Source organism: Paramisgurnus dabryanus, chromosome 14 (genome assembly GCF_030506205.2).
Source record: "Paramisgurnus dabryanus chromosome 14, PD_genome_1.1, whole genome shotgun sequence".
Lineage (NCBI taxonomy): Eukaryota > Metazoa > Chordata > Actinopteri > Cypriniformes > Cobitidae > Paramisgurnus > Paramisgurnus dabryanus.
In genome coordinates this window covers 11,562,656-11,576,852 of record NC_133350.1, presented here as the reverse complement: position 1 = coordinate 11,576,852, position 14,197 = coordinate 11,562,656, and the positions used below count along the sequence as shown (strand labels likewise).

The following is a 14,197-nucleotide window of genomic DNA, read 5'->3' as shown; positions in this document are numbered from 1 at the left end:
AAAAATGTCATTGTTAAATAATGTGAAATACAAATAGTAGAAAGACATTCTGAAAATGTAACTTGTGCAATGGTAAAAAAATTGGCAAAATAATTAGGAAAATTTTTCGGTATTCGTCATGTAATTCTCCTTTCGGTGCATCCCTAGATAGTTACTTTTGAGTCATCATGCGGCACACCCACAAAAACAGAGCGTTTTAAAATAGAGGAAAGGAAGTACAATATTACTATTACTTAATAATTATGACTTTTTTGTTAAAAACCTTTCTAACCCTATTAGTGGACCAAAGAGAATAGTACAACAAAAAACAGTTCTTTTATGATTTCCTATTTTGATCTAACAGACAAAAGATTATACAACAGCTGTATGCGATATGGTTAACGTGCTGTTTCTTTACAAATTGAGCTGTAATTGGTAATTTCCCGCTGTCCTCTAGACTAAACAACTGTTCAGCTCCACAAGAAGAGTCCACCAAAGACAATTTTAATGTCCCACCACTGTTACCTTCAGTAGATGAGGACCATATATAGACACATTGGGATATAACACACCCTGCTTCCCTGTGCTGCATACCAGTCCACTGAGCACTACTGAGGGCAGATAAAGAGTGTGACTAACACTGCTGTCCGGCCAAATCACACACACGCCCATCAAAAACAAGTCGTTTCGAACATGGACTGAATGCAATGGAAAGGTGGTTACCTTTCAGAAGAGAAACTCGGTTTGGGGTCTCGTTCATCTCCTGCTCATCCATTTGTCCGTCTGGGGGAGAGAATAAAGACGAAAAAGATGAAAACAAACAACAAAAACAAACAAATGAAAGACAGACAGGATTTGGTCAATGTCTAAAGTGTCTAAACACGCAATGTTTTACAATTGACAGCTGACTTAAGTCTGTAAGTAGACAGAAAGGAAGTAGACATGAAGTGAAAATATGTCCATGGTTAACATACCTGATGTATCGTCGCTGCTCTTCTCCTTGCTTGGACTCAGCGTATCAGACATATCACACTCTTTAGTGTCTATCTGGTTTTCTATGGAGGCAAAGCGGAACGAACCACTTAGAAATGAAGGGGGTACACATATTCATAACTCAATAAAAAATTACACCGACAAACATAACACAGCGATCATAACCTTTCATAGGGGTCTCATCTTCAAATCATTTGATTTAATATGGATGTTTTATATATACTTAAAACTATAATATTTTTTTCTAAAATCTCAGTCAGTGAACACACCCCTGTAGTTTAATCTCAGACCGTTGGTAGTTGTTGCCCACACATGGTCATATGTGTGTGACCAGGGCTTTCAAAGGGAGATGTAGTCACATGCTAAAATTGTTGTAGGTTTTGTTGTGCGTTGCTGTTATTGAAAATGAGCTATAATTGAAGCACACGCATAGTAACAGGGCAAACACAGATTTCAGGATGAAATGTTCAGGTCGATTTAAATATTTACTACTACTTACTACTTGTTTATAAGGAAATCCCTAAACGAAATAAAGCTCACCATTGACTCATTCAATAAATATATGACCTTAAACATACATTCACCCTATCTGAGGTTACATCACATAATGGATCCTCGAAATCAACACAGAGAAGTGAACAGCAACTGCATCCCAAATTATTCCAGCCAATGAAATGAGAGGTGATGTCATGGGGCACGGCAGGGAATTATGATCTAATCTGTGTGGCTGTAATCTCAGTCTATAATCCACAGGGATTGGGCGGACGAGGTCAGGTGGAATCACAGCTGGAAACATCAGCGACCGATCTCAAAGAGGAGGGGTAAACATCTGATGTTACATCATCAGTCACTCGTATCAATAGGAAATAGATTACTAACTGTTAGGTTACAAACTAAATGCTTTGTGATGATATTAATGGAGATGCATGTATCTGGTTTTAACTAGAGATGGGCCAATATATCGGCCTATATATTGGTATTGACACATAAAAGCTGATGGTCAGGGTAAATTATATCCGAACAATCAAAACACATAAGAAAAACACATAAGAACTTATACTGTGTGATTATTTTGAATTGTGTGGAAATGACAACCAAATTTAAACAAGTAAAAAGCAAAACTATCAGTAGATGCAATTCCAAGTATTTGGAAATCATTATCGGTACAGATTTTTTTTAACCAATGCATCCCTAGTTATAACACATAACAAAGGGTAACAAACTAGTATCTTTGGCAGATAATGCAAACGTTATAAATCTGGCCAAGACATACTAAAAAAAAGCTAGGTTGTAAGTATAGGATGGCAAAGTTAATAGTGCTCATTACTGTAATGACCCTGGATCTGGTCCTGCCCTTTCATGATGCCAATAATAACTGAAATGTTCACTGCTACCGCACACGGCCTGCAGTTATTTAATTACTTTGGCTTTAAAGGGCAGAGCAGAGTTGAAAACCTTATGCCTTTATTGCTAGCAGATTACATCACAGTCCCCTCAAAAACTTCAAACCTTTAAGCAGAAAATATAAAAATTCTAATGACATTAGGGTTGTGCCGATAGATGATAGTATCGTGTGTCGACGATCATCAGACATATTGCAGATTGCCGGCTTTCATGAGAATAGTTATTATTATTATCATCATAGTATCACATTAACATGTGCAAGAAAAGGGATTTCCGTTGGATAACTTGCATCATTGTTTACTTTGGGGTATGTACCTTTTGAATATTGTTAACATGTAGTAACACACACTTACACACCAAAGGAAAACGTGAATCGGACCATAGTGCCCTTTAAGAAGGGTTGCGGTCATGATAGTGTTGCCCTTCAAGTAAGTCAGCATATTTTTTGTCCACCAATCAAGTGGCTTGTCATAAATAGTAAAAAACTAACAAATAAATAGAATAATTTATTGCCCCGCCCCCGATACTATCGTGTATAGGCAATCTCCCAGGCTGACGATAAGACAATGTCAAAACGGGGCACATCGCCCAACACTAAATGTCATTACCTTTAAGCCTGTCTTGACTGGCTAAGCTGTTGTCCACTGTCGTCTGATTGTTCTGAAGATGTGCATCAATGACATCTGAGAAAAAAACAAAAACAAAAATTACATAACATAAAATAAGCTTTCTTTTACACTCATTGCTTCAAATCCTGATCTCAAAAGCAAGTATTGTAAACCCTGATTGTTATCATTAGCAGTTCATTTTCATAAACTAGGCCATGTTGTTGTATATCAAATACAAATCCCAGACCCCCATTTTTTTTACATTCAATGATCTAAACTCTGACATCTGATGTGAGATGCACATTTCCATCTCAAATCATTAACAAAGAATCATAACCACAGAAATCACATCATGTCTTCGAAGTTCTTACCATCAAAGTTGGACAGCTTGGTAATAGATGAGTCCACTGCTTCTTTCAGCTGCCTGACCGCTGGTTACAAGAAAGAAAAAGAAAGAGTAAATCACAGTTATTACAATAAAACACAATTAAACTATAAAAACTCTTTTTTTTTATATTAAATCTAAAACATTGCAGACAGTCCAACATACGAACAGGTCGATATCATCAAAACAAAGCAAAAATAAGACATGAAAAGCAGTTTGCTGGTCATTAGAAGCTCTTAGATTGCATGCTCATGAGTGACAGTCCCCATAATAGAGAAAATCAAACGGCAGTATGTGAAGTGAAAAGAGATGCAGAGCATGCAGAGTGTTTTTATTAGGAACCCAATGAAGACTTCAGAATAGGATAAAATAGTATGTACACGTACTGAGGGATTATATGAATCTTAGAGATTGAGTGCTGGAGGGATGACATATTTTTTTTAGGCCAACCCGGACGTTAGCGGGACACTGGTACAATCCCTAAAAAGCACATTTATTCTTCCCATAGACTTTTGGGTTATCACAAAATAAGCTCTGTGTTCAAGAAAAGTTTCTGACATGTTTTGTTAAACATGATAATCTTCAAATTTTATGAATTTTGAAGTCTAACCCTACAGTCACATTAGCTACAAAAGTGAACGACACCGAGCGACACGCACTCGCTTGATGGGCGTTCCTTGGCTAGTTTCCAAAAGCGGTATCAAAAGTCACTTTAGAGGTATTGTTAAGTTACAAGAACGGTGTTTTTGGATTTAAAAGTATTTATTTCTCGATAAAAGTAACAAAATATTTGAGATAAAATGCCAAACTTATCAGATATATACATAAATACGCATTTTCCGCCATCTTGAATTATTTTCTCAGACTCGACCACAGACCTACGTCACGCTGCTCTTTCACACCGATTGGCAGTCGCTTTGTCGCATCGCTCAGCATTTGCATAAAATAGCCTGGTTGTCTATTTTGGCCCCGCCCTGCTCGCGCAGCGGCAAGCTCGTCGCTTGTCGCTGGCAAACGGCCACTTCCATTGAAAATGAATGGTAGCCTGTCGCTCGGTCTCTGTCGCTTGTAGCTAATGTGACTGGGGGTAAATGTGTTTACTAGAAATAAAGCGCTAACCTTAGGCTACAAGCAAACTACACCACTTGTCTTGGTCCAGACATCGTCATCACCACCAAGTTTTCGGCAGCTTTTTCAAACTTTATTAAACACATTTAAAGACATGTTTCCTGATAAGGAAATAGTCTGAGGATGAGTGTTTGTTGGGAATTGTTCCCATGTTGCATTGTTTTTGAGATCTTTGCATGATGACCTCCCAACTTGTTCGCAACCACCCTTTGAAAGGCACGTTAAAGCTTTCAAAGTCACAAGTTGTATTTTATGTTGTAGAAAAAAAAACATGAAAATATCTTGGGCTTGTGTTAACCCAAGATCTTATGTAAGGTGTTTAACTAAAAACCCACTGACTGTAATAAAATGCCAACTCGCTTCCAGATTGTGCCTACAAAAATACGTCATCCCTATGCACTCTATGATGAGTTCAATCTAGAAATACAGGCAGTAAAATCGAACAATTACACATAACAGCAACATTTCCAAACTAATGTACCAAACAATAGTGTTTTAGCATTGAAAATGAGAACATAAATGAACAGCAAGTCAGAAGACTAAACCACATCAACTGACATTAAATTAAAACTTAATCTCTGCTGCATTTTGCACAATTTCGTGTTCGATGTCAAATCTAAAAAAACATCTGCAGGTAAAAACGTTTAGAGCAGATGATGTTCAAATACAAGTGGTGTAAAAGGCCATTCACACTTTAACAATAACAGTAACTATAACAAATACTTAATCCGTGGAGGATAGCGATAACGCTTTATTAATTTGCTTGTGCCCTGCAGTATCATAAATAATTTGCCTTCTAATGGGATTAACAAATATTGGAGATTTCCTTGAATTAATTGTTTACCTCATTTAAAAATACTGTGCTTGTTGCATTTAGTTATAGTTGTCATCCAGTGTGAAGGGCCCCAAGATCAAAGGAATAGTTAACCACAAAATGACATTTGTCATCTTTTACTTTAGGGCTGCAACTACGATTATTTTCATAAAAGATTAATCAGGCAATTATTTTTTCGATTAATCGACTAATCGGATAAAACGAATATAACCAACTTAGATTTTTCACTTATTATAGCTTAATAAGGCACACAAAAAGGTGTTCTTTTAAAAGTGCAAATGCCACACACTACTAAGGAGTTTTACTAATATAATCTAGGGATGCACGGATACCACTTTTTTGGAAGTACGAGTACTTGCATTTCAGTACTTGCTGATACCGATACCGAGTACTTAATAAAAAAAAACATGATTTAAAATGTACAGGTAACAGCTTTAGTCATATAATTTAACAAAAAACAAGGGACTAGTCTGCCTCTTTGGACAACACAAGAGGCATTAACCCCTTACACGCCGCTCAAACATAGACATTTCTCAGACTGTGGTATCGATTCCAGGTACCGGGGGACTTTACACGAGTATGAGTACTTTAGAAAATGTACCAGTATCGGTGCATCCCTAATATAATCTTTTTGATTTTGATATTTTAAATAAACAAAAAAGTTTGTGCAGCTTATAAATGGTAAAACATCTTTAAATGTCAAAACATAAACAAACAAAACCAATTGAGTCTTCAGGGATGTGCTGGTGAGAACATTTTGCCACAGATTAATAAACTCGTTTTAATCTTCAACTCCTGACTTTGAGCACGCAGCTCGCCCTGTATGAAGAACATTTTTATTGGTTTTATCAATTAGTTGTTGCAGCCTAATTTACTTTATACTTTGTTTTCCTCAGTAGAAAACAAAAATTAGATTTAAGGGAGAATGTATACATACTTTTTACAAATTTTGTCTGCTTCCAAGAATAAAAAAGCAACATACAATGGAGCGTTCAATTTGTATTTCACACAAAAATAAAAGTCATACATATTTAAAACAACATGCATTATTATTTGCAGGTTTTATGGTGGGGAGAGTAAACCATTTCTATAAAATCTACTCAGAATTAATTGTGCCATTAGTTAAAGTGCCACTAATGTATATGAGCTCTGGTTCAGAGCTGGTTTACTAAATCTACCTATAAATCCATAATTAATATACAAACAAACTAAATAAGTAAATACTAAATAAACACCCTAAAATATTGAGGAACAGAACGTGAAGCGTCCACGCCTTATTAAACGCCTGTTTAATAAGGTCTTCATTGATCAGTGCGTTGAAAGGAATGCTGTGTACTCACATTGACATTCAATGTACTGCTGGATTAATGTGCAGTCTCCTCCACTGTTTAAAAGAAAGTGGTCTACCAAAGAAAGAAAAACCCTCTATTATTAAAACAGAAGCCAGATCTACAGGAAACGACATAAGACGAAACCAAACAGAGATGCAGAGGGCGGGACAGAGAACATAGACGGGAACCTACAGCTATTCTTGAACCTGTATGTCACAGAGCTGACTGACCTGTCACCTCAATCGGAAACTAATCTAACCTAAACCTAAGCATCAGAAACACTGAACCATCCGGGCGGCTTACATTCAGTTTACTAGTGGTCGACCTATATGGGTTGTTTTATTGGACACTGAAAAAGCAATGTGGCTGATATGAGGCTACTGTTACATAAAAGTAATTACAGTAAATGAGAGACAAAAAAAAACTGATGAAACTAAAACATGTGTTATGCATAATATTTATAAACATACTATTTTTTTGCTAAAAACCCAATATTGACAAGACAGATATACTGTGGATCTGACACGTCATGGTGATGTTTGAATAAGACTTTGCTGTAAGCTGTAGGTTTTTAACATACTGATTGCTCATTTTGCTGTTGGTCTTTACAGGAACAAAAAAATTAAGGAAAAGAAAGACTTATTGGGCAACTGAATAGATTTATCACCCTATTTCTATAATTTAAAGAGTCCCAATATCGTCCACTTCAATATATCACTAGTCATCGCTCACAGGCTAACAGCTAACATCCATCTACCTGGCATTTTATGGTGCTTTCAATTACATAGTACCCCACAGTTTGGTTTGATTCAGGTCGGGTCACCTCACCTCACTTTAGCTTGGTTAACTTTCCCATTGAGTTTAGTAACACTTCGGATTGGGAGGGATTAAAGGCGTGTCATTATATTTGCTCCGCCTACTGCTGTGACATCATACAAGTGAGAGCATTGCTGTACATTCCCATACATTCATTTATTTCTCAGTCCACAAATGTAAAATTGACCACCACAAATAGATGTTTGCAGTGCACATTGCGTTTATCGCGTTGTCTCACATGACAGTCAATCAACGTGATCCGCCAAGCCTCGTTATAGTTGCATTAAAGCATATATGTGGTCATGCGTGTCGCAAATGTGCCGGCACAAACTTAAAGTCTGGAAAAAAATTGGTATGGTGTTCCTGATTCTCAACCTGTGGATGTTTTTCATCGCTAAAAGAAAGTTTGGGAACTTGATGACAACATGTTTGCTCGAGACAGCGCAAGCTAGCATGAAGGTTAAGCTAATCTTTTACATTATAGCGATGATGCTGGTAGTGACGATTCTCTCAGACCAATCTGTGATCTACAGTGTTTTTCCGTCATCGTTTTGGTATCATCTCTTTAGTACTGGGTACTATGTACTGCACCCAGTGAAAAAGCTTACAAAAGTAAGCTGACCCAAACCAAACCGTGCGGTACAATGCAATGGAAAAGCGCCATTAGTCTCTGCACAAACTGCCACTACCTACGAATGTCTTCCTTATGCATGTTAAGCAAAATTCACCTTTTCCCATGTCACTATATTCTAGTAAATACTAAGATGAGTGTGTTTCGTGTAATCCAAAAACCTTGTGCACTGCACCACATCAGATTCAATATAAACCCACAGTGCTGTTTGATTTCTGAGACACGACTTTTTACCACTTTACGAGACGATATACTAGACTTCAGTTCAGGAAAATAAATAACCAAATAACTTATGGGTACATTGAATGTCTTTCTATGCCCTATACTGGTTATCTTTAATAAGAGCACACAGAAAAATTAGTCGTCAATTGCAAATGGGTGAAAGCAAGTTAAACAAGATTCCTAGACTGTTATCGGGACTTAAACACACATGCTCGGTGAAGAGACTGACTGGGTCATAACAGAAGCTGGACGGTCAAAAAGATAGAAAGAAAGAAGGGCAGAACAGAAAAATGACAAAACAGGCAACCAAAGGTGAGCTCCCATGCTGAATTAGTCAAAAGGTGATGCAGGTTAGCGGAGCGCAATCAGGTACATGCGTCTCAGACTCACCTAAGCTGTTGTTTTCCTTCATGCTTTTCTCCTGCAGCTGTTCTAACCGGACTGAAAAACCACAACAAAAAGATGCGGTATGACCGAAAATAACAAAAGAGCTCCGTACCTCCTTGTGTTCCTCCATTTATAACAAAACACCCCAATATGAGATGATCCTCTCTCAAGTACCCTACAATGAATTTCGTGACTGCGTGTGTTACCTTGCAGGGCTGTTAGTCTCTCATTTGTGAAGTCGTTGTCTGCCTGCAGGGCTTCGATTCGTGCCTGAAGCTTCTGCTCCTTTTCCTCCATGTCTTCGATCCGCAGCTGAAGCTCTTTCTTTTCGCTCAGTCCTTTCTGGGCGAGCTCCTCGTGTTTGCCTTCCGCCAACTACACATAAGTTTTAGACAAGATGTTAAAGCTGTGACTGGTAGAAAAGCATAGATAAATAAATTCAATGTTTGAATTCAATATGAAGTTAATATGACAGTAAATGAACAGGTGTCATGCCTTGATCTTTTCAGTGAGATCCTTGATTTCATTAATGGCTCCGTTGTATTTGTTGGCGAGTTCTCGGAGCTCTTCTTGTGAGTGTTCGTTCATCTCTCTCAGATGTGTGCATTCGTCCTCTGTGTTACTCAGACTTCTCTGAAACACAAAGATAGACATACATACAGATGACAAAGAGATCCAATAGGATACTAAAATTATGCTGGATCAGGGTATGTGTGTGGACCTCAAAACAGTTTCTAGTAACAGGGTTTCACAAAGTCAAACCCAAGACTTTTTAAGACCATATCATGACAATAAAGTCAAATTTTATAGTCCAGTGTGCATGCGTCCATGTGTTTTTAAACCTTTTTTCTTTCATGACAAAAAATAAGCTTTACCCAAGACACTTACCCCACAAGATGTAACGAGACGCGAGATTGGGTTCAAGAGAAGACGAGACAAGACTTTTACACTTTGCTGGTATTAAGTTTTTCATCTTGAGACTTCAGGACGAGGTTTTAAGAAATTCTTAATGATGAAATATATAAATAGAAAAAAGCCTTTTATTTAAAGAGAACACTTTAATAAAAAAAAGAAAAAGGCTAATTTTCCAGCTCCCCTAGAGTTAAACATTTGATTTTTACCATTTTGGAATCTATTCATCTGATCTCAGGGTCTGGCGGTACCACTTTTAGCATAGCTTAGCATAATCCATTGAATCGGATTAGACCATTAGCATCGCGCTAAAAAATTACCTAAGAGTTTGGATATTTTCCCTATTTAAAACTTGTAGTTCCATTATGTACTATGACCGAAGGAAAATTTAAAGTTGCAATTTTCTAGGCAGGTATGGCTAGGAACTCTTATTCTGCTGTAATAATCAAGGACTTTGCAGCTGTAACATGGCTGCAGGTGGAACAATGATATTACGCAGTGCCCGAAAATAGTCCCCTGCTATTAAAAGTTATCAAGGGGACTACTTTCAGGTGCTGCGTAATATCATTTTCGGTCTGTCTTAGTACACGATGTAACTACAGAAGAGTCAAGTTTTGAATAAGAAAAATATCAAAACTCTTTGGTTATTTTTTTAAAGCGATGCTAATGGTCTAATCAGATTCAATGGATTATGCTAAACTATGCTAAAAGTGGTAGCGCCAGACCCAGAGATCGGCTGAATGAATTCCAAAACAATAAAAATCAAATGTTTAACTCTAGGGGATCTGGAAAATTAGCCTTTTTCAAAAAAGTGAAGTGTTTAACAGAAATCACAAAATGTTTAATTGTTTTAACCAATCTAGTTTTTTTCCCCAAGGAATCTGATGTATTTAGTTAATAAAATAGACCAAAGTTGGCAAAAGCGTTTAAAATTACAATAATGATGAGACAATAATAATTGGTTAATTGTAAAAGCCAATAAACACAGGGTTTTATAACACTTTCCCTGCCAGCGTTTTAAAAATAAGTTGCCAGCCACCGCTGATTTTTACAAAAGTTTAATGGGTAACACTTTACAATAAGGTTCATTAGTTAATATAAGTTAACTACATTAGTTAACATTAACTAATAATGAACTGCACTTATACAGCATTTATTAATCTTAGCTAATGTTAATTTTAAACATGACTAATACTAAATGAACAAACAATTAAGCGCTTTATTTCTATTAACTAACTTTAGCATAGATTAATAAATACTGTAACAAATGTATTGCTAATGGTTGGTTCATGTTCGTTAATCCATTAACTACTGTTAACTAATGAACCTTATTGTAAAGTGTTACCATTTAATGCCTTCCAGAAAATGTTCTTTTTTTTAATATATAAACATACAATATATCAAATAAAAAAGAACAGACCCTCTGCATTCAAACAAAAGAAAAACAATGTTTCATCCAACCTTCATTTGTTCGCTTTTTAAGCTAAGTTTCTTCAAAAATACCAAATTTTAATTTTATTTTTGTGAAAGACTTTTGATAGAGATCAGATTCAGAGTTATCCTCAAAACATACACTGAGCTTGAACTGTTTGCCCTAAGGGAATACTTTCAGGTCTTAGAAGTTGGGCAAGATCACTACATGGCGGATAATAGTGGAATACGGATTTCCGAAAAAACTTGTCATTGGCAGGGAAGCCTTTTCTCTTAATTGAGGAGTTAAATAACATTAAAATATATAGGGGTGGTTTCCTGGATAGGGTTTAGACTAATCCAAGACTAGGTCTGATTTTTATTAGGGCATTTAAGGTGTTTTTTTAAAAAACATACCTTACAAAATACATTACTGGTATGCATCTTGAGACAAAACAATGGCAGCGATATATTTTACGGCAAAAATAGAAAAAAATTAAATTGAGGAGACATTGGCACATCTAATGTACAGGATTCGCAGGCAGTGGGCCTTTATGCATGGCAGAGTGAGAAACCTCACCAATAAATACTTATGTATCATGTACAACTTACATATATTTACAAAGAGAGTAAAGAATTCCATTTTAATTAGCATTTGAGGTAGCGTTACATGGACGTACGGAAATTTAGACTCCTTTAAAATGATTGAAGACCTAGAACAGCAAATTTAAGACTAAGACCACACAGAAACCCTGAGTAAACATTGAATCTAGCTGCTTATCTGTTCAGACTTTGAAGGCAAAACATTTACACTGAAAAATAAAAATCTACGTTTTGATGCATCTTACCTCCACCTCTGACAACTTTCTGACCACCTCGATTTTCTCCTGAAGGACCCGCCTCAGGGACTCTTTGGCTGTCGTCTCATAATTGTGTTTGTCTTCTGTTAAGGCTACGAGCTCTTTCCGAATGCCGTCTTCTGTTTGGTTCTGAGGACACAAACGTAGTGAAGCTAAAGTGAGGATATCTGTATGCACATAAATGCACATAAACACTGAGCAGGGTCTTACTTTGGAATATGCTTGCAACTGATTCCCCATCACTTCTAATCTGGAGAGTAACCGGTCTTCATCGATTAAAGCCTGTGCAAACGAAGAGACATCACAATCATTTACTGAGAGCAGAAGGATTTTAATACAAACCATAATTTACATAAGAGACCTTAAAGGGTTTTTATATAATAAAACGAGAGTGAACAATGATGTACAAAAGTACATATTATAAAGAGAGGGTGCCTAAAGGAATGTTTAAAATATTTTTTCTATTTACTTAAAATTCTGTTGTCATCATCATATGCATTTGGAAGGATTAGAGATGTAAGGACAAATGTTGCACTGTTCGTGAACCAGTGAGAGCACTCATAATGAGGCAGTAAAATGTAAATGACTTAAAGGAGCATTTCACCCTTAGAAACATTAATCTTTATTAAAAGTGTGTCATATTTGTAGTCGAAATGTAACATACATTTAGAATTTGGTGCCTATTTGACCGAGAAAAGGGGTGTTTGTAGTCTCACCCCCTCGACAAAGATATTGGACTTCCTTCTTTCAATGATGCAAAATGATGATTTTTACATCATTGAAAGAAGGAAGTGTAACACTGAAATCTGTATTTCTCCTGTCTAAGCGGCAACTGAAGAAATGATGCATGACCATTCAAAAACATGACTGGGGTTCTAACTATACAAAGCTTAATGCAAATGGGTGAAGTGTCCCTTTAAGATATTAACATAAACCGGAGTTAAAAGAGTAACATTGTCTCCGGTTTAATTCTGCTGTGTGTGTACAGTACCTGCCAGCTGCTCTCAGATGCTTCCTGCGTGCTGGCCAAAAGTCTCTGCAGTGTGGCCAACTTCTGCTCCAGCATCTGCTCTCTGTGTAAGGCCTCCTGCAAGACAGAAACAAATGCATAGTCCTAACATTAACATTGGGATGCTTGTGACGTAAATAATATTTTGCACTGTTACATTTGTGCACACTTTCACACATTACTATAGTATACCCGAACAATTTATTATGGTAACAATACATTTTTAATATACATACAAGCAAATGCATGCTTAATTATCACAAAAATGATTGGTAATGCAAAAAGATAATAATTATTGTGCTAAAAACAAAACATTTTAGCATTTCAAAAAGAGCTATCAGCCTACACAACATTATATGCCATCTCAGCAAAGCAGCCATAAATTAGGGCTGCATAATGACTATTTGCGAGTAATCGTATACAAAATAAAAGTTTTTGATTACGTCATGTGTGTGTAAACTGTGTATAATAATTATGTATATATATATAAATATGCACACATGCATGTATATATTTAAGAAATATTTACATGTATATATACATTTTTATTTATATAACATTTATATTTTTATATAAATATAAATACTAAATCTATAAATATATTTTTTCTTAAAATTATACATGCATGTGTGAGTATTTATATATACAGAATTATTATACACCGTACACACACACACACACACACACACACACACACACACACACACACACACACACACACACACACACACACACACACACACACATATATGATGTAAACAAAACTTTTATCATGGAAACAATTAATTGTTATGCAGCAATCAAAAATATAAACAACCAATATGGTTTATCAAAATTGTGGTCAAAACCTAAGGGATTTTTTATTGAGATTTACACATCATCTGCTGAATAAATACGTTTTCCATTCATGTATGGTTTGTAAGGAGAGGACAGTATTTCACAGAGATTTAACTATTTGAAAATTTGGGTCTGAGGGTGTAAAAAAAAAAAAAATCGAAATACTGAGTCATTAGTAACTGCATCCACTGACAAAAATAACATTTTGATATATTTACTGTAGAAAATTTACTAAATATCTTCATGGAACATGATCTTTATTTGATATCCTAATGATTTTTGGCATAAAAATAAAATAAAAAACCCATTTTTTACTTTTGCTACAAATATACCCATGCTACTTAAGACAGGTTTTGTGGTCCAGAGACACAATTTATAGATTATCAACATTTTATATTGCAAAGGCAGTAGATGCACATTTTTGCTTTCAAACGTGTAATGCGCCATGAT

General features: G+C 36.0%; 1 protein-coding gene across 5 annotated transcripts in view; it reads right to left on the bottom strand.

The window, feature by feature from the left end:
- slmapa (sarcolemma associated protein a) overlaps positions 1-14,197 on the bottom strand; it is a 65,678-nt gene that overhangs the window by 23,240 nt on the left and 28,241 nt on the right. For 4 of the 5 annotated variants that reach the window (XM_065240809.2, XM_065240805.2, XM_065240807.1 and 1 more), the window contains 11 exons: positions 12,893-12,988; positions 12,112-12,183; positions 11,890-12,030; positions 9,215-9,352; positions 8,926-9,094; positions 8,723-8,773; positions 6,673-6,735; positions 3,356-3,415; positions 2,985-3,059; positions 954-1,034; positions 703-762 (listed from right to left, as the gene is read on the bottom strand). In XM_065240809.2, coding sequence (XP_065096881.1) covers positions 703-762; positions 954-1,034; positions 2,985-3,059; positions 3,356-3,415; positions 6,673-6,735; positions 8,723-8,773; positions 8,926-9,094; positions 9,215-9,352; positions 11,890-12,030; positions 12,112-12,183; positions 12,893-12,988 — 1,006 coding nt within the window. The remainder of the gene's footprint in view (positions 1-702; positions 763-953; positions 1,035-2,984; positions 3,060-3,355; positions 3,416-6,672; positions 6,736-8,722; positions 8,774-8,925; positions 9,095-9,214; positions 9,353-11,889; positions 12,031-12,111; positions 12,184-12,892; positions 12,989-14,197) is intronic. The other variant, XM_065240806.2, reaches the window with a different exon arrangement.